This window comes from Epinephelus lanceolatus, chromosome 10 (genome assembly GCF_041903045.1).
Source record: "Epinephelus lanceolatus isolate andai-2023 chromosome 10, ASM4190304v1, whole genome shotgun sequence".
Lineage (NCBI taxonomy): Eukaryota > Metazoa > Chordata > Actinopteri > Perciformes > Serranidae > Epinephelus > Epinephelus lanceolatus.
The window spans coordinates 21,902,118-21,920,761 of NC_135743.1; the positions used below are offsets into that span (position 1 = coordinate 21,902,118).

An 18,644-nucleotide genomic window follows, 5' to 3' on the forward strand; every position below is an offset into this window, starting at 1 on the left:
ATACAGGCACTGACTCCTCTCACTCACATGCACACTTCTAATGTGTAATGATGACCATTGCCCTTAGGGTTTTTTTGGTTTCTCCTGCACATTTGTGATACCTATTCTATATTTTTGTTCTACTCTTGCATTGTTTTGTTTAATATATATTTTTCCTCTCGTGCTATATAAATTGTTTACATATTTTGCTGACTGTTACGATGCACCAGACAAATAAGCTTTGTTCCTGTAATTTGTTTACATATTTTGTCATTTAAAATAAAATTTTCTGTTGCTGTGCCAATCCCTTGCCCCTTTAATGTGAAAGTTTCATTTTAATATACACTGCCTGGCCAAAAAAAAAGTCACCACCAAAAAAAAAGTCATACACTCTAATATTTCGTTGGACCGCTTTTAGCTTTGATTACAGCACGCATTCGCTGTGGCATTGTTTCGATAAGCTTCTGCAATGTCACAAGATTTATTTCCATCCAGTGTTGCATTAATTTTTCACCAAGATCTTGCATTGATGATGGTAGAGTCTGACCGCTGCGCAAAGCCTTCTCCAGCACATCCCAAAGATTCTCAATGGGGTTAAGGTCTGGACTCTGTGGTGGCCAATCCATGTGTGAAAATGATGTCTCATGCTCCCTGAACCAGTCTTTCACAATTTGAGCCCGATGAATCCTGGCATTGTCATCTTGGAATATGCCCGTGCCATCAGGGAAGAAAAAATCCATTGATGGAATAACCTGGTCATTCAGTATATTCAGGTAGTCAGCTGACCTCATTCTTTGAGCACATACTGTTGCTGAACCTAGACCTGACCAACTGCAGCAAACCCAGATCATAACACTGCCCCCACAGGCTTGTACAGTAGGCACTAGGCATGATGGGTGCATCACTTCATCTGCCTCTCTTCTTACCCTGATGCGCCCATCACTCTGGAACAGGGTAAATCTGGACTCATCAGACCACATGACCTTCTTCCATTGCTCCAGAGTCCAATCTTTATGCTCCCTAGCAAATTGAAGCCTTTTTTTCCAGTTAGCCTCACTGATTAGTGGTTTTCTTAAGGCTACACAGCTGTTCAGTCCCAATCCCTTGAGTTCCCTTCGCATTGTGCGTGTGGAAATGCTCTTACGTTCACTATTAAACATAGCCCTGAGTTCTACTGTTGTTTTTCTTCGATTTGATCTCAAACGTTTAAGTGATCGCCGATCACGATCATTGAGGATTTTTTTCCGGCCACATTTCTTCCTCGAAGACGATGGGTCCCCACTATCCTTCCAGTTTTTAATAATGCGTTGGACAGTTCTTAACCCAATTTTAGTAGTTTCTGCAATCTCCTTAGATGTTTTCTCTGCTTGATGCATGCCAATGATTTGACCCTTCTCAAACAGACTAACATCTTTTCCACGACCACGGGATGTGTCTTTCGACATGGTTGTTTAGGAAATGAGAAGCAACTCATTGCACCAGTTGGGGTTAAATAACTTGTTGCCAGCTGAAAGATAATCGCCCATGCAGTAATTATCCAATAGGAGGCTCGTACCTATTTGCTTAGTTAAATCCAGGTGGCAACTTTTTTTTTGGCCAGGCAGTGTAAGATTTTGGTTGTTAACATTTTGGTATGATAAGGAAGTTACAAGATTTAGTGAAGTTATTTCAATATATCTATTTTTTGGACATTTTACAGCGCTTGAAAAAATATCACGATATTATTGTTTACTGTGATAATTTGGTCACTATAATCGAGATATCAAATTTTCCATATCGTTACATCCCTAATCACAACACAGAGTCCAGCCTCTGCTGTTATTTCTCCTTCACTGAGAGTGATACAGTATCCTCTGTCACAGAATGGTCTTCTCCAATCTGCACCTGTTAATAAAGACAATGAAAGAATATTAGAATATTTACATTTTGACAATGCACCATATTTAATAAAATATGAAGGCTACTACGACTGTTTTTGTTTCACATCTCTGCTGTAGAGCAGAATGCATCATAATTTCAGCATTTAACATGTTTCTTTATCCCTTATACATATGATTAACAAAATGTCCATTTACATAACAAGTCCATCGTTTCCAACTCAGTTAATAGATGCTGTGAGGAATGCTTCTAATGGTGCTCGAACTAAATATAACTAAATAACTTTAAGGACATTAATCATGGCAGATTATATCTATGTATTTCGTTCATATATTTAACGTTGACATCATAACAAGATTATAATATAAGATGCAAACCTGTGTCAGCATTGCTGCCTCTTACAGAGAACAGCAGGGTCACCAGGATGACAACAAACATCCTGATTTGATGTTTGAGACACTCTCTCCCTCCACAGGATAAACTTTACCCTGAAAATACAGTGAAGATAGAGGAACTAAACCAAAGGAAGCTCCACAGCTGACATTACAGATGAGAATACAGGATGTACAGATGATTATCTGTTATCTAAAATCCCCTAAAAACCCAGACTTTCCCCAAAAAAATGCACACTAGTTTACAAGTAAAGCAATGGATTCTAAAAAGCATTTTATGACATTAGTTAGTGAAGAAAGACTTCTATAGTTTCCATTTACAAATTAAAGATATTTTAGAAATTAAAAGTTGTGTTTATGTTTCTGTCTTGTTCTTCTGCTCTCTTCTCTCCACAGCGATCTGAACTGACTCTTCCTCCTCCCTTTATACTTACCTCTGCACAAGGTCATTTCGCTACACACTCTCCTCAGACTGACACATTCTGAGCAAAAATCTCTAAAATATCAAGGTGATATATTTTATATGTATATATGATGATGTGCAACTTAAACAATTAACGAAATGGAACAAGTCCTGATTTTTCTTAGATCATCGTCATGACTGACCATATGTGTGTACCATATGTAAGGCCCTGAAGTGATTCTTCATTTAATCATCCCCTTATAAGGCATCACTGTACTGTCTCTACCAACTTCCTCTTGACACATAAAGGTGCTACATTATAACTATTTTCAGCTACGAACTGGCAACAACTTTGTCCTTATCATTTACTACAGTACATGTCTACAGATTTAACGCTCACTACAGAACCTGTTGTAACTGACAACTCAATGATTTTATCCCAAACATAAACAACGGTTTTCTGTAAAGAAAAATAAAATAAAAAGAAGAGACACCATGTGCGAAATACTGCTCACTCTCAGTACTCAGTAGTCAGGTTGATTCCTGTATCCATCCATTTTCATCTGCTTGTCTGGAGCCAGGTCGCGGGGGCAGCAGGCCAAGCAAAGCATCCAAGACCTTCCCCTCCCCAGCAATGCTTTCCAGCTCCTCCTCGGCGTTCCCAGACCAGATGACAATTGTAATCCCTCAAGCGTGTTCTGGGTCTGCCCAAGGGCCTCCTTTTCAGTAGGACGTGCCCAGAACACCTCCAACGGCATCCTGATCAGATGCCCAAACCACCTCAACTGACCCCTTTCCACGCAAAGGAGCAGCAGCTCTACTCTGAGCTCCCTCTGGATGTCCAAACTCCTCACCCTATCTCTAAGGGTGAGCCCAGCCACCCCACGGAAGAAACTCATTTCGGCTGATTGTATCTGCAATCTCATTCTTTCGGTCATTAACCAAAGCTCATGACCATAGGTGACGGTTTGGACGTAGATGCACCGGTAAATTGAAAGCTTCGGGCTCCGCTCCCTCCTCACCACGATGGTCCGGCGCACTACCCACATCACTGCAAAAGCCACACCAAACTGCTGATCCATCTCACGCTCCATTTTACCCTCACTCCTGAACAAGACCCCTAGATACTTTAACTCCCTCGCTTAAGGCAGTAACTTTCTCCCAACCCAGAGGGGGCAATCTTCTGGTATCCCGCAGAGAACCATGGCCTCAGATTTGGAGGTGCTGACTCTCATCCTGACTGCTTCACACTTGGCTGCAAACTGCTCCAGTGCATGCTGGAGGTCATGGTGTGATGAAGCCAACAGAACCACATCTTCTGCAAAAAGCAGAGATGCAATTCTGAGGTCCCTAAACCAGACCCCTTCATCTCCCAGACTGCGCTTCAAGATCCTGTCCATGAATATCAAAAACAGGTTGGGCAACAAGGGACAACCTTGGCGGAGCCAAACACCCAGTGAGGACGTGTTTGACTTTACGCTATGTATGTGGACGCAGCTTTCACTTTGGTCATATGGGGACTGGATGGCTGGTCCAAGAAACCCCAGTACCCTATAATCCCACAGTACCCCCCCCCAAGACTCCCCAAGGGACGCAGTCGTAAGCCTTCTGCAAGTTCACAAAACACATGTATACTGGCACTCCCACGACCCCTCCAGCAGCCTTGCAAGGGTAGAGAGCTGGTCCACTGTTTCACAACCAGGACGGAGTCCGCATTGCTACTCCTGAATCTGAGGTTCGACAATTAGTCGGAGCCTGCTTTCCAGCACCCTGGAGTAAACTTTCCTGGGAGGCTGAGCAGTGTGATACACCCATAATCAGAGCACACATTCTGGTCCCCTTTTTTGAAAATGGGGACCACCGACCCCGGTCTGCCACTCCACAGTCTTCATGCGACACTGAAAACGCATGTCAGCCAAGACAGCCCAGCCCTGTAACACATTAAAAATCCATGACTTCTTAAAGAACATATTGAGACAAGTTGGGCCAAATGTTTCATCAGTTTGGAGTTACAGATTAAATAAAAAGCCAAATTTTGAAAATAATAATAATGATAATAATAAAAAAGACAGCATACTGATTTGTTTTTAGAAATTCTTCATATTTTAAATACATTGCATACATTCACACAAGTTTACAGTAAAAACTGGCCCTGAACACGACCCATCCTAATGCAGTTCCACTGTAACAGATGGGGGGAACAATCTACAGTCCTCATTTTTGGGGGAAAAAAATGTCAGCCAAAAAAATGTCTTAAAATGTCTTAAAGTTCAACTGAAGCCAATGTGCAGCTTCAGCTGTCTAAATTAGAAAACTGCAAATCAGAAAAAACAAATCATGGAAACAGAATGACAGAATTTTGTACCACAGTAACTGCATCTTTAGAAGTTATCCACGTTATTTTTGAATCTACGTATGTCCATGTGCATGAGAGTAACCACTTAAAAGTGAGGGTTAATTTTTGCCTGAGGCAAAGAAATGTGGGCTGACATATTTATCTTTGTTAAATCAAAAGCACCAAACAAAAGATCACTTTGGCTCTCAGAGAAGAGAGAATGGAGATGGTTGTCCCTTTACAAGCTGCTGCCATAATGGCAGTGTCGACTTGTTCATGGATGTAGGTAAACTTATCCGGTAAGTTCATGAAAACTAAAACACAATAACACATAAGGAAATTCTGTCCAACTTCCAGTCCACTTTTGCTTGAATGAATGGATTTGCACAGCTCCTAATATAGAGGTGTGAAGCATCTTCGCCACTTCAGTTTACGGCATGCTGAATTTGGCATTTGAGGACCACAGCTTTGTGGTGGAAACCATTCACAAAACCGCCATTCATTCACCAGAATAACAATCCATCATCACTCAATTACATCTGATAAGAGCAAAGAAACGTTATCCTCAAGCAACTCCACAATGCAGCTGTCCTCACATCTCATCCATTACATCCTTCACACTGGAGTACACTGCCATTTCCTCCCCTTCCTCCTTTTCAGAAACATACTGTTTACTCCCCTCATTCTCCTCGATCATCGCCTGCTGCTCTTTGCCCTCCAAAACTTCACCTTCCTCTTTACCATTCTCTTCTGTCTTCTTTTTCACTGTTTTCTTAACTTCAGCATACTCTGTCTCCGTGGTCTCCTGCTTCTTTGCTGCCTCCCTGGGACTCCTCTTTTTCATCACTGAGAAATCAATGCTGGCGTACTCCACATCTTTTGGTCCACCATTGAGATCAGACGTTGCTTTCTCTGCTGCCACAGCTCCCCCTTCTTCAGCCGCCTCTTGGTAGTAGGTCTGATCATCTTCCACTGCTTGACCAGCATCTATCTGTTGGTTACAACATAATTTATACAACTTATTTAGCAGCTGCTACAAGCATCAAAACTGTGTATGTTGAGCATGAAATCTCTCTTTGGTATATTTACATTACCTCCAACCATTTCTTTCAAGTTATACCATAATCTTTTATTTTTCAAGTGCTAATTCATTTCTACACTGTTAAAAAAAATCAGCATAAGGTGAGACTTGAAATGTACATGTTACATGTAGGTGGTAATGCAATTAGGGATGTCAGTTTCGGTTAAATTTGCTTTTGATAGCCATACACCTATGAACCAGTAACTTCCTGGTTAATTTCTAAAGGAAAAACAAAAAACCGCAAAATGACATGAAATACAAGAGGCTTTTCTATTTAGTTCATTGCTTCATTGACTGAGTAAGCATTTCCAAGTGCTATCAATTTAGAGGTGATGAAATTTTGATGTTTTGTGATGTAAATGTCTTGCCTTTAATTTTTTTTTGGCTTTGCTGACAGCTAGCCACGTTTACATGAGGAAACATACCCACTGCCCATTCTCCAGTCTCCACTGCATAGCTAACCTTGGCCGCTCTGCACTGCATACCACCCGGGTGGGTGGGTGCTAGCTAGCAATCATTTGGCGATCGCAGCTAGTAAAGGTGGTCACCCTCCAGATCCCCACAGGTTGGCCTAGTGAGTAAGCAGTTTCACTCTGAGCTGCAAAACTTCTTTAGCACTGTTAACTATGTTAGTATCACTAGCTGTGCTGACAATTCTAACAGTGCAAAGATAGCTAAAAGTGATGCTAAAGGGGGTTTGAGGCTTAAAACTGAGCCGTTTACGGAGGGTGTGCACAGTGTTTTCATAGCAACCTGTTGAGTCCAGATGGTGTTACTTGCAGTAATCGCCAAATGAGCAGCACCACAAGTTAGCTACAACCGGACGCAGTTGGAGTACAGTGGAGTAAACAGTAGCAAAATTCATGTGCAATTGGTCAAAAATATCAATCGATGAATGATTAACCACTGACATCCCTAAATGCAATGCTTTTATGTCAGATCAGTCTGTACCTACAACTGCACTGAAAGCAACAAAAAGGGACGAGTGGCGTTTACTTGATAAAATATACATGTCAATCAATCAATCAATCAATTTTATTTATAAAGCCCAATATCACAAATCACAATTTGCCTCACAGGGCTTTACAGCATACAACATCCCTCTGTCCTTTGGACCCTCACAGCGGATAAGGAAAAACTCCCCAAAAAAACCCCTTTAATGGGGGAGAAAAAAAAACGGTAGAAACCTCAGGAAGAGCAACTGAGGAGGGATCCCTCTTCCAGGACGGACAGACGTGCAATAGATGTCGTACAGAACAGATCAGCATAATAAATTAACAGTAACATGTACGTGCTGCAGTAAAATAAAGGGAGTTTGTTCAGGCAGAACACAAAAGTTATGCTTGCTTGAGTTGACTGATAATGGCTGCTTTATTCACATTTCACCATCAGTGACTCCTCATAAACTGCTTGGCTAAAAGCTGAGTAGTATCATCCAATCCCATTCAGGTCCTTAATATCTGACACTTCTATTAATCTGCTAATGCTGAAGCTCACTCTACTACCCCAACCTCTTCTTTAACTGCTGTATTTTTGTTATTGTTGAGGTAACTATAATGTAATGTCTATGTCTGTGTTTAAGAAAAGGGGATTGTTTCTCCTAGGAGTCTCTTTGTTGCTTAGTTGAATGAATGTACATACTAGTGGATACTCTTGACTGGTCACCACCTCCAGAGTCTCATCCAGATTTCCAGAGCTCCTCTGTTTTTTCCTGTGGGAAAAATGTAAAAGTTAAAGTGTGAATAATATCCACAAACAAATCAGAAATTCATTACGGAATTCAATAGTGTACCTGTGACATTTGTTTGCCAAACAGCAAAGGACTGCTGAAAGAACTACCCCAATCAAAAAGGCAATGATGACTTCAGGCCACGAAACAATATTCTGCCTTTCACTGGTTTGACCTGCAGTCATGAACAAAAGAAAAATGTTGCTGTTCATGTTGTTCTGAACACTAAAAAAACATGCAATGGCTTATTTCCTTTTGAAAGCTTGTCCAACGGTTATGTGAGGACAAAGGTAACAGCAAAAAAAAAAAAGAAGCACTAAAAATGTCATAAAGCAGTGGTCTACAGTTGCTGATGTGTTTTAGTTGAGAACACGTACCATCTTGATCTGAGATGTCATTTCGAATGGTGAGGTTTTCTTTTGCTTCCCCATTTGTATTGCTGCTGACACACTCAACAGAAGTGCTGTGGTCTTTTACAGTCACAGTGACAGTGCTGTTGACCGTGTGGTTTGACACAGTGGTAACGACAGAGTACTCAGTGTGATTCTTCAATAGCGGCCATTTGATGGTGGGCAAAGGAAACCCCTCACTGATGCACACACAAGTCAGGACCTCTGACTGAACCACACATCCAGAGGTTTCCAAGATCTTTGAAAACACTGTAAACACGCAAGCAGAATTACAACATCACAACTAAAAGCAGATAGTGTAAAATGTGATCATGAAATTCCTTTTTCAGAAGATTATTACGGTGTACCTACAGGTAACAGTGATATCAGCATATGTAGTCACAGTTGTGCCCAGGTGTTGTGCTGTACAGATGTACCGTCCAGAATGTTCTGCTGTCACATCAGAGATGAAGAGTGTGGCTGATCCAGTGTCCTTCTGTAAGTCACTATCAGCTCCACTCTGCAGGTTTGTGTTGGAACCACGTACAGTCCATGTGACATGAGACGGAGGAAAACTTTCAACACTGCAGGTCAGATTTAAAGCACCTCCTTTCTCAACAGTTGTGTCTCCAGTGATTACAAGTTTCCTCATATCTGTGAAGCAAATTATAAACATAATATCTTAAGTCGAGATATGACAAAGAGGTCAGAAACAGATACAACATTTTTCTCAAATTAAATACAGAATGCATTGAATTAATGACATTTTAAAGACAAAGTCATTACATACATCACAACAACTTACAATATTTAAAGACAATCATTAACCTTTTCCTTTTCCTGAAAAAAGGCACTTCCACATCATGCCATTTTGCAGTATTGCTTCTGTTTTAGAACAGGAGTGTGGTTACTTTGCTGAGTGTTGCCACTCACTCTCACAAGAGCCAATCACTCTTTATTTGCCAAAAAGTTGTTAGTTTAGCTGTGAGTTTTAATGTTTTACAGGCAAGAAAATAAAAATTTCTGAAAGATTCCCAAAGTGTGATGCATTTATCCAAATAACACTATTTGGAAATTTGCAATTTTCCTTTTCTCAAGGATCAGTGGAAAAGCAGGTACTTCAGTTTGAGCATTTGGCCTGTACTGGCAACTATTTTTCCACTCTCTGGCTACACAAGCTTTTGTACGTCAACCTGCCGACTGACAGCAAGTAGCTCCTCAAAGCAGTATTGTCCATGTGATTGTGCAGTACAACAAAAACTACATAATCAGATTAAAAATTAAGTATAGGAGACATATAATAGCTTACAAACCTTCATGGTTCGGGGATTACATACATTACATTGGTACTTGTATATTTTATTTTATTTACTTATTTGGGTGATTTTTATGACTGGTTTTTGTCATTTTATTTTGCCAATGTAATGGTTTGCCACCAAAGAATGACTGAGAGCCGCTGTTCAGCGGGCAGCTGACACACCTAGAGAAACAGTAGGGATGACTGGTGTGTACAGAGAGCATATTTTCACATCTAACTCTGAATTAAGGAGTTATTTCAAAAACCAGACTTGGTGATTGCTGTAACTGTGGAAAAACTAACCAAGATAATTGTGGTGAGTTCTTTTTGTTTGTTTGTTTTATATATGACAGAAATAATGTCAGCTGTACATAACATTAACAAATAATATCAAGTGTGTGAATTGTGTGTAAAAGTTATTGTTTATATGTATTGTCTGTCTGTGTTTCTTTGTTTGGTATTTTGCGGTTACCACTTGAGGGCGCCAAACTTTAAAGATTTTCAAACTCTACACAGAGTGGCTTTAAAGAAGCTATATGTAAGAAATCTAAAGCAAATAGTCATAAAATCCTCCTAATATGTCACAGAGACTAAGGAATAATGTTCATATAACATACTGATCTCACGGACAACAACAGTACGGCCAGAATATTCGCATTTAAAAAAATATTTATGGTCTGCAAATCATGTTTATGTTTTGAATTTGTGTTTTGGCCTGTTGCGCCACCCACATTCGTCTACCAGTCACACAGTCAGTAGAGTCTCAGCATCAGTTACAGTTACGACTGAGCTACAGCAGCACGGCAAGCAGCATTAGCAGTGTCCTGGTACATAGCATTAGCAGCCGGCTCCTCTGCTGTATCCCGGCAGCAGCGTTAGCAGCAGAGAAGCCGGACTTGCTCGAATGGTCCGCTGGAATACCAAAGATCACAGACACGGCGACACGGCCCTACCACGGCAGCCATCCGTGGGCAAACAAATCAGTCTCCAGAGTGCCGCTGTCCAGCAACCTCGAATCTGTAGGGGAGGGGGGGCGGACACGATTCGCGGCAGTATTTTGAATTTGAGTGTAGTAACCGTTTTGGCTGCATTCTTACATATAGTGCCTTTAACAGACAAGATTTTCATTATTTTAAACATGTGGCTCCAGTAGAGCTGAGAACCATCTGAAAGCCTTCATAGGTCCTAGGACTATTAAAAAAACAAACAAAAACATTATAAACTAAAGGGGCAGAGCTGTGGAAGGTATTCAGGATGAATTTGGCAGGATTAATAAGGTCCTTTGCCCTAAACAGAATGAATAGCTTCAGTTCCTGGATTAGAAGAATCCAAAAAGGAAAAAACTACAAGACATTTTCTATCGTAGAACAGTTGTACAGTGTACTTACATATCACTGTGACATTAACTTTTCCCATCAGGGTGTTGTTCTGATGTTTTGCTGTGCAGATGTACAGTCCAGCATCTGCTGTTGTCACGTTAAGGATGGAAAAGGTGTCCATTCCACTTTTTTTCAGGAAGGTCACAGTGTCGTTCTGCAGGTCAGTAACAGTGTTGTTCTGCAGGTCAGTAACAGTGTCGTTCTGCAGAATAGTTTCTGTTTTATTTTGCATTTCATCAGAATATTTAGTCCATGTAATGAGAGCTGCAGGGAAACTTTCAACACTGCAGATCAGACTCAGAGCCTCACCCTCCTTCACACTTGTATTCCCAGTGATTTCAACTTCCTTCACATCTATGAGACAAAAATTGTATATTGTATTATATACAAAATAATGGCACCACTAAAAAATCCAACACACCTGAGCAAAGCATCAGAAATGACATGACAGACTATCTCATATCAAACATCTCAGACAGTAAAAAGTAAAGCTGTGAATAAAGTACAGTATGTGTTACTCACAGGTCACGTTCAGAGTCACTGTCTCCTCTGTTGTGATGTTGTTTGTGAAGCTGACCTTACAGGTGACATTGGTGCCGTGGTGTTTAGCTGAAGGGTTCAAGGTCAAAGTTGAGCTGTGTCTCTGAGTGACAGCAGTCAGATCCTCAGTCTTGAAAGCAGTGATGTTTCCTGTGATGCGAGAGACGTTCTCTCCTGCTCCTCTCCACATCCAGGTGATTTCAGGGTCAGATCCAGAGCAGAGACCAGGAGCAGTGCAGGTCAGTGTGGTCTGCTGTCCCTCTGTCAGAGGAGGAATCATCACTGTGGGCCTCTGGGTCAGACCTAATAGGAGAACAGTCCATGAGTGGAATCAGGTGAGCAGCTTGAGGGTAATCATTCACTTAAATATGGGCCAAAATAATCAGATTATTAGTTAAACATTTCAATGTGGCAATAAGTAGGAGTTTATCAGGAACTGCTGCAGTTCATCTGGTTGCCATGAGAGGTCAACACATGCAAAACATTACTTCATGCTCCATTGAGAATATAAATTCACCAAATATACTGTTGCAGTTTATAGGCACAACAATAAACATCTTCACTGAATATATTTGTTGTAGCTCTTTGTACCTTTAATAGAGACTCTTGCTCTTGTATAGAATGTATATCCAACTTCCCTCCCATTCAGGAAACCATTTACTCTCAGTTGATATGATCCAGAGTCGGACTCAGTGAGGTCATTGACGATGATGCTGCAGTTCCCCTGATTCACATCAGGCTCCAACAGTGACACTCGTCCTTTGAACCCAGACTGAACTTCGTTATTTCTGTTGGTGTTAAATATAATGTCTGAATCATCACATAGTTCATATGCTTCACATTTGTACCAAACTATATGTTGGGGTATAAAGCCATATCCAGTGGTGAAAAGACACGGTATCACAACACAGAGTCCGGCCTCTGCTGTTATTTCTCCTTTACTAAGAGTGATACAGTATCCTCTGTCACAGAATGGTCTTCTCCAATCTACACCTGTTAATAAAGACAATGAAAGAATATTAGAATATTTAAATTTTGATAATGCACCATATTTGATAAATTATGAAGGAAGGCTACTATGACTGTTTTTGAATGCATCATAATTTCAGCATTTAACATGTTTCTTTATCCCTTATACATATGATTAACAAAATGTCCATTTATATAACAACGCCATCGTTTCCAACTCAGTTAATAGATGCTGTGAGGAATGCTACTATGGCGCTAAATTTAATATAGTTAAGGACATTAATCACGGCAGATTATATCTATCTATGTCATTCATATCTTTAATGCCGGCATCATAACAAGATTATAATAAAAAGATGCAAACCTGTGTCAGCATTGCTGCCTCTCACGGAGAACAGCAGGGTCACCAGGATGACAACAAACATCCTGATTTGATGTTTGAGACAGACAGTCTCTCCCTCCACAGGATAAACTTTACCCTGAAAATACAGTGAAGATAGAGGAACTAAATCAAAGGAAGCTCCACAGCTGACATCACAGACGAGAATACAGGATGTTGCAGGTTTAGTTATTCTTTAGTTGCGAGATTAAGAAACTTTACCCTGACATTTGTTGTGGTACGGCACGTAGGTTTCAGTTACACTTGTCATTTTAATGTGACTTATGTTATCCAACCATGCCAGGATGCATTAACTGTCAAGGCTAGATCAGAACTTGACTGCACTGGGATCTGATCAGTCTGACCACATACCAAAGTGGCCTGGCTCGCACTAAGTTTGGATCTCAGTGAGGTGTGGACATCATGTATACACAATCCGGTCAATTTATAACGTAGGTCAACCTCCCCCACACAGGGGAGTTCCTCTCCAGAGAGCTAAAGAAAGAGCGGGGCTGTTGCAAGACCTGTTGTCTTGGTTTGAATCCGCTGAACTCGGCACGTCAGCCCAGCATGGACTGGATTTATATTTCCATTACAACAGGGCTACCCGTGTGTCTTCAACTGATGATGGCTTGTCTTTAGTCGATGAGGTTTAAAGCAAAGGGCTGATCCACAGCTAAAGAGCCCATATTATTTTGCTGTAATTTTTTCCACAATAAAAGTCCCCTGTTATTTTGTTATTTAGCAGCAAAATAAGGGAATGTTACGTATTCACATACAGCTGACAGCAAACATGAGACAGTAAAATAAAGTAGATATATTAAAGTACAAACAGTGACAACCATGTATGTACTGTTTAGCTGTTTGCTCATGTCAGCTATGTGCTAATATAAGCAAACCACAAATCACAGTCCACAGCCTAGTGGAGATGTATCCACTTAAAAAAAATGGGTGAGTACTTGCTATCTTTGTATGTTTGTACTTTTAAAACAGAAAACACATGTTTGCATGTCCTGTTTGTGGACAACCACAAATCCATCCATCCATGCAGCAATACACCTAATCCATATCCAATCAGCCAGGTCACACTGAAATGTCAAGTGTGGACACATGATGTGCGGACATAGCTCAGTTTCAATCTGGTGCATCTAATCACAAAAGTTGCATTGAAAAGACAAGTGTAACCACAGTTTTAGCGATATCTGCTCTCAAAACATCCTTTATACTGTAAAGGATCTTTTCTACAATAATCTACACAGCAACTGCAGCTTTGTGCCCCCAGAATCACTTACTGAACACACCAACTGTGACGAAAACAAACTGATACTCCTACGCCAAAGCACTCTTGATCAAGCACAGTCCAACTTTACTAGCAAATCAAATAAATATACACAAAGATGTTTATTGTATTAGTCAGGGAAGAATGAATCACTTCCACAACTTTAATTAACAGCCCAAAACATATATGTTTAAATACATATCCTAAACATAAATATAAATGTTATATAAATGTTTTACCTCTTTCTGTGTCACTGTCCTGTGGTCTTCTCTCCACACTGGTCAGAATAATTCTGCTCTGAACTGGTTCTTCCTCTCCTCACTTTTTTATTTCTTCCCTCTTTGTGCAACAATCAGGTTTAAGGAAGTTTCCCCACACGCTGCTGAGCAACATTTCTCCTCTCCTTAGACTGACAAGCTTATGTACACTTATGTCATTACATTACAGTATGTGTATCATATATCTAATTATAAACCTGTACCTTTAAAATTGAATTATCAAAAATGTTTTAAGTTGCTGTTTTTTTATTTTATTGTATCCTCTCCATGATCAAAGTAATGTGAGTATTTTGAAATAGGGAAGTGATGTAAATATGTGATTTTTTTTTCCCCCAAATAACATCTTGAGAAACCACAAACTAGTGAAAGCACTGAACACTTCTCTTTTTTTAAATTTGTTTGTTTTTTAAGGGTTTATATTAAACAACTGATTGGAAATACAGTATATCTAATTAAATTGCTTTAACAATGCACAACACATATACTGTGCATAGTTGTAAATGGTCTGTGTTACTTGCTAAAATCTGCAGTGAGAGTTGAGTGATGATGGTCAGATGAACATTGTTTTACTCCTGCATTAAAATGATAACTTGTGACGGATATGGTCACAGGTAGTTATAGGTATTGAAATACTTAACTGGGAAGCTGCTCAGCATTTCCCCATTTCAACTGCATGGGGTCTCTAAGGAAACACTAAGCAAATTTGTCACTGTAATGTTTATCTACAGTATATCCATGCTTTATACAGCACCACTGTGTTCTTGGTAACTTCCTGTTTGCACTTTAAGGTAGGGGTGGGCAACAGAGTGATCTTGATAAAGAATAACAATACAATAAAAAATATGTTGATATGAATGATAAGCTTTAGACATTTTTACTGATATGGACATATTTACAGCCTATCACACAGCAGAAATTAATGCCACGAGTCACGACAGCTGGTCAGTCTGCTGCCTCTCTTCTCTCTGTCACTGGCTGTTTGCAGGAGGGCGGGCCTATGCTCAACGTGCATAGACAGCGGTGAAACTTCAGAGCAGAGCCCACAGTGAAGGGAAAGAAACAGACTGTAGGATATATTAAAGTGGAGTCACGGACATCATTGCTGATTATCCATAAATGCAACAAATGGGAGACAGTAGGGCTGCCCATGACTAAGAATTTTCCTAGTCGACCAATAGTCATCATTTAGGGCCATTAGTCGACTAGTCGCCCGCATGTTTACGATATTAATTCAATTATTAAATGATATATTTTGGGCGGGGCAACACAATGGTTTGAGTTGAAGGTGTGAGAAAGAATAGTATCAGTAACATTGTTACCACTGTGCTACATTACAGAGAAATACAAAACCGTGCTAATGAACCTTCATTAATATAGGCCTATATTTTATCTACAAGTGCACGTCACACACTGAGCAAGCCGCCTGTTAATGACGCTGTCGGCAAAGCATGATTGTGCTAAGTAGCTAATGGGCATGTAGCTACTTCCATGTTTCAGATGATATGTCATGTTTGTAGTCGACCAATGAAGATGAGTTTACATATCACCTTGGGTTCGTCCTTCACCTTCTAAAAATGATCCCACACTTTGGATTTCCTGCCCGACACGTTAACTAGCCTGTGAGTAAGAAGTAAGTGGATCTTTAAGTGTTATGGGGTTACTGCACAGACATTGTTTCTGGCACTACATACTGATTTAAGTGCTCATTAAAGTTATGGGTAGAAACTGGTAGGGGTGGAGGAAACAAAATCAATACATTATAGTATCGTGATATTTTGTGTGGCAATATTGTATTGATAGATAAACAATAAATTCTGATATTTTATTGTAGTAATTATGATTGTTGCAAATACAAATTAAACTTTTGGTAGACTGAGAGTAATTGCTTTTTCAGTTCACTAGATGCATGTTGCTGCAATAAAAATTACAGTAATACATTACAGTATTGTGATATTTTGTGTGACACTATTGTATTGATATTTTATTGTAGTAATTATTAATGTTGCAAATACAAAATAACTTTTGGTAGTCATCTAGAATAATCGCTTTTTCAGTTCACAAGATACATGTTGCTGCTATAAAAATGATGGACGTGTGATGACTTAACAAGTGTGACTGATACTATCTTATTAGATAAAAACACCTGTTAACAAAGTTTTGAAAAAAGGTAATACATTGCAATATATATCACAATTGCAATTACTTTATAACAAAACAAAATGTCTAAACAAGCCACTGAGGGGCGAACGGGTGAACTTGTTCCGGATGAATGTTCTGGGCTAACAATAAACCAATGTCCAGTGCGCTTGAACACTTTGGATTTTCATTTACTCTCAATACAATATACACATGCTCATTATAACACAGAGGAGCAATAGCATTGCCCATTTGTAATCATTATGACTTTTCAACATGCTTCGACAACACGGTCAAAAACTGTTTGCTTCCCCTTTCAACACTTGGTTCTCATTACCTGGAGCTTACCTATATGCCCTTCACATGAATGCTCCACCCTGTGTTCAGTTTAATAACTGCATGTGTATATTTACTTTTATCTTGTTTAGATAAGGACAGAATACACAAACAAACTATATTGTGGCTCCAACAACAATATATGTTATTGCAATACTCAGCATATAGCAAGACGTCTGAAGTCACAATAATGTTGGAACATGAGTTAAGTATCCTGATGATATTGTATCAGGGGGTCTTTGTTGATTCCTACTCCTAGAAACCGGAATGACGCATAAGCATACATGCAAAAAGAAGGCAGTAAAGGGTTGAAGGTAGCATGTATACTCAAACTGACTGTAAAGGGAAAGTTATGGTGATATGGTGTGGGAATAATATGGAGGAGTGATAAAAGTACTTAATAGAGGCGCAAAATGTGACTGCCATATGTCAGATTTATCAGCTGTAGGGTCAAATTTATACAAGATATTACATTTAAAGTTTTAGGTTTACATCAATATCAAATACATGACTCACACATGACTGACATCTAGCCTACGGGATACATAAACAGTCAACATGTAGTATAAATCATTTGTGCATTATGCAGCACAACAATCCAGAGCAGGGATGTAAAATACCTCAACAAGTAACAACCGGGCTACAAACTATCAGAAATCACACATGGCAGAAGATGTGACTTTATAGCTGACAAGTGGTGAGAAGTAAATGAGTACATGCAGTACTGCATTTAAACACAATTTAGAGAAACCTGTACTTGTGTGTTTCCATTTTATAGCCTTCTTCAGGAAAATATTATACTTTTCACTCCATGTCATATAATTTATGACTGGTGTGTACTTAGCTACTTTGTTGATATGTATTTTTTTTTATAAATAACCTATAAAGTGAACTGTTATAGGTGGAAATATCTATAAATAACATATAGTACACACTGAGTCACATGTACAAGCTAGAACAATAAAATGTTTTAGGTAATGTCAAATACTTGAATGCAGAGCTTTAAGTTGTACGCTAATGTAGTATTTTACACTGTTTTGTTGCTGCTTTAATAACGTTACTTCTTACACTACAGCATCAGCAACAGGTACACAACTATGTTATGTTACATACAGCAGAGGCTGGATAAGCCACGAGAGAGGTTCAGTTTGTTACTTACCGGAGTTTGAAGAACTGCGACCTGTCTTTCATGTCGGCAAAATAACAAGCAACCATGTGATATTAAGTCCAACTACAGTTGTTGTCTTCCAACACAAATGCTCCATAATATTTTGGAAAAGTTATCAAACTGTCCGTCCTTTGTTCAATGTCTGTTCCAGGTTAGCATCGAATGCTAATGCTGCTAGCTAAAAACCATAGACTGTATAAAGCTAAAAACACGGAGCTGATAGCATTGGTGATACAGACGTTTAGGTAATTCCCGACTGTTTAAGTCGAAGGGTGTTGCTATTTTTCACCGATTAAATAAATAACTGAGTAAATATTTACATGAATAAGAATAAACAAATAAAAGTTTCAAAGTTTCTTTCAGAGTCTTGAAGATGCACACCTTCGCATAAAGTTACTAATCAACGGACATCAACGCCACCTGTAGACCTGAGTGATTGGTACGGAGGCCCTGAGAGTTCAAACTACTACATGCAAATAGACAGACAAACAAAAAGGAAATAATCGTCACCAATTTGACAACATTTGACAAGGCAAAAAATAAATATATAGGTACTAAAATAAAAAAAATGGAATAACATAACATAAAACAACAGAAAATACAGCTGTTTTTGTATGCATTTTATTCATTTGTTTCTTGTATATTTTCTTATACCTATGTTGTAGAGTTGATTGCTGTTTTTTTTTTTAATCTCATG

General features: G+C 39.4%; 1 protein-coding gene across 1 annotated transcript in view; it reads right to left on the reverse strand.

Annotated features, from left to right (window-relative positions):
• LOC117266023 (uncharacterized) overlaps positions 1-14,462 on the reverse strand; it is a 39,937-nt gene extending 25,475 nt beyond the window's left edge. The window contains exons 1-6 of the mRNA XM_078171220.1: positions 14,269-14,462; positions 12,736-12,850; positions 11,994-12,395; positions 11,385-11,705; positions 10,872-11,216; positions 8,559-8,840 (exon numbers count right to left, since the gene is read on the reverse strand). Coding sequence (XP_078027346.1) covers positions 8,559-8,840; positions 10,872-11,216; positions 11,385-11,705; positions 11,994-12,395; positions 12,736-12,796 — 1,411 coding nt within the window. The 5' untranslated portion in view covers positions 12,797-12,850; positions 14,269-14,462. The remainder of the gene's footprint in view (positions 1-8,558; positions 8,841-10,871; positions 11,217-11,384; positions 11,706-11,993; positions 12,396-12,735; positions 12,851-14,268) is intronic.
• Between the last annotated feature and the right edge of the window lie 4,182 nt (positions 14,463-18,644).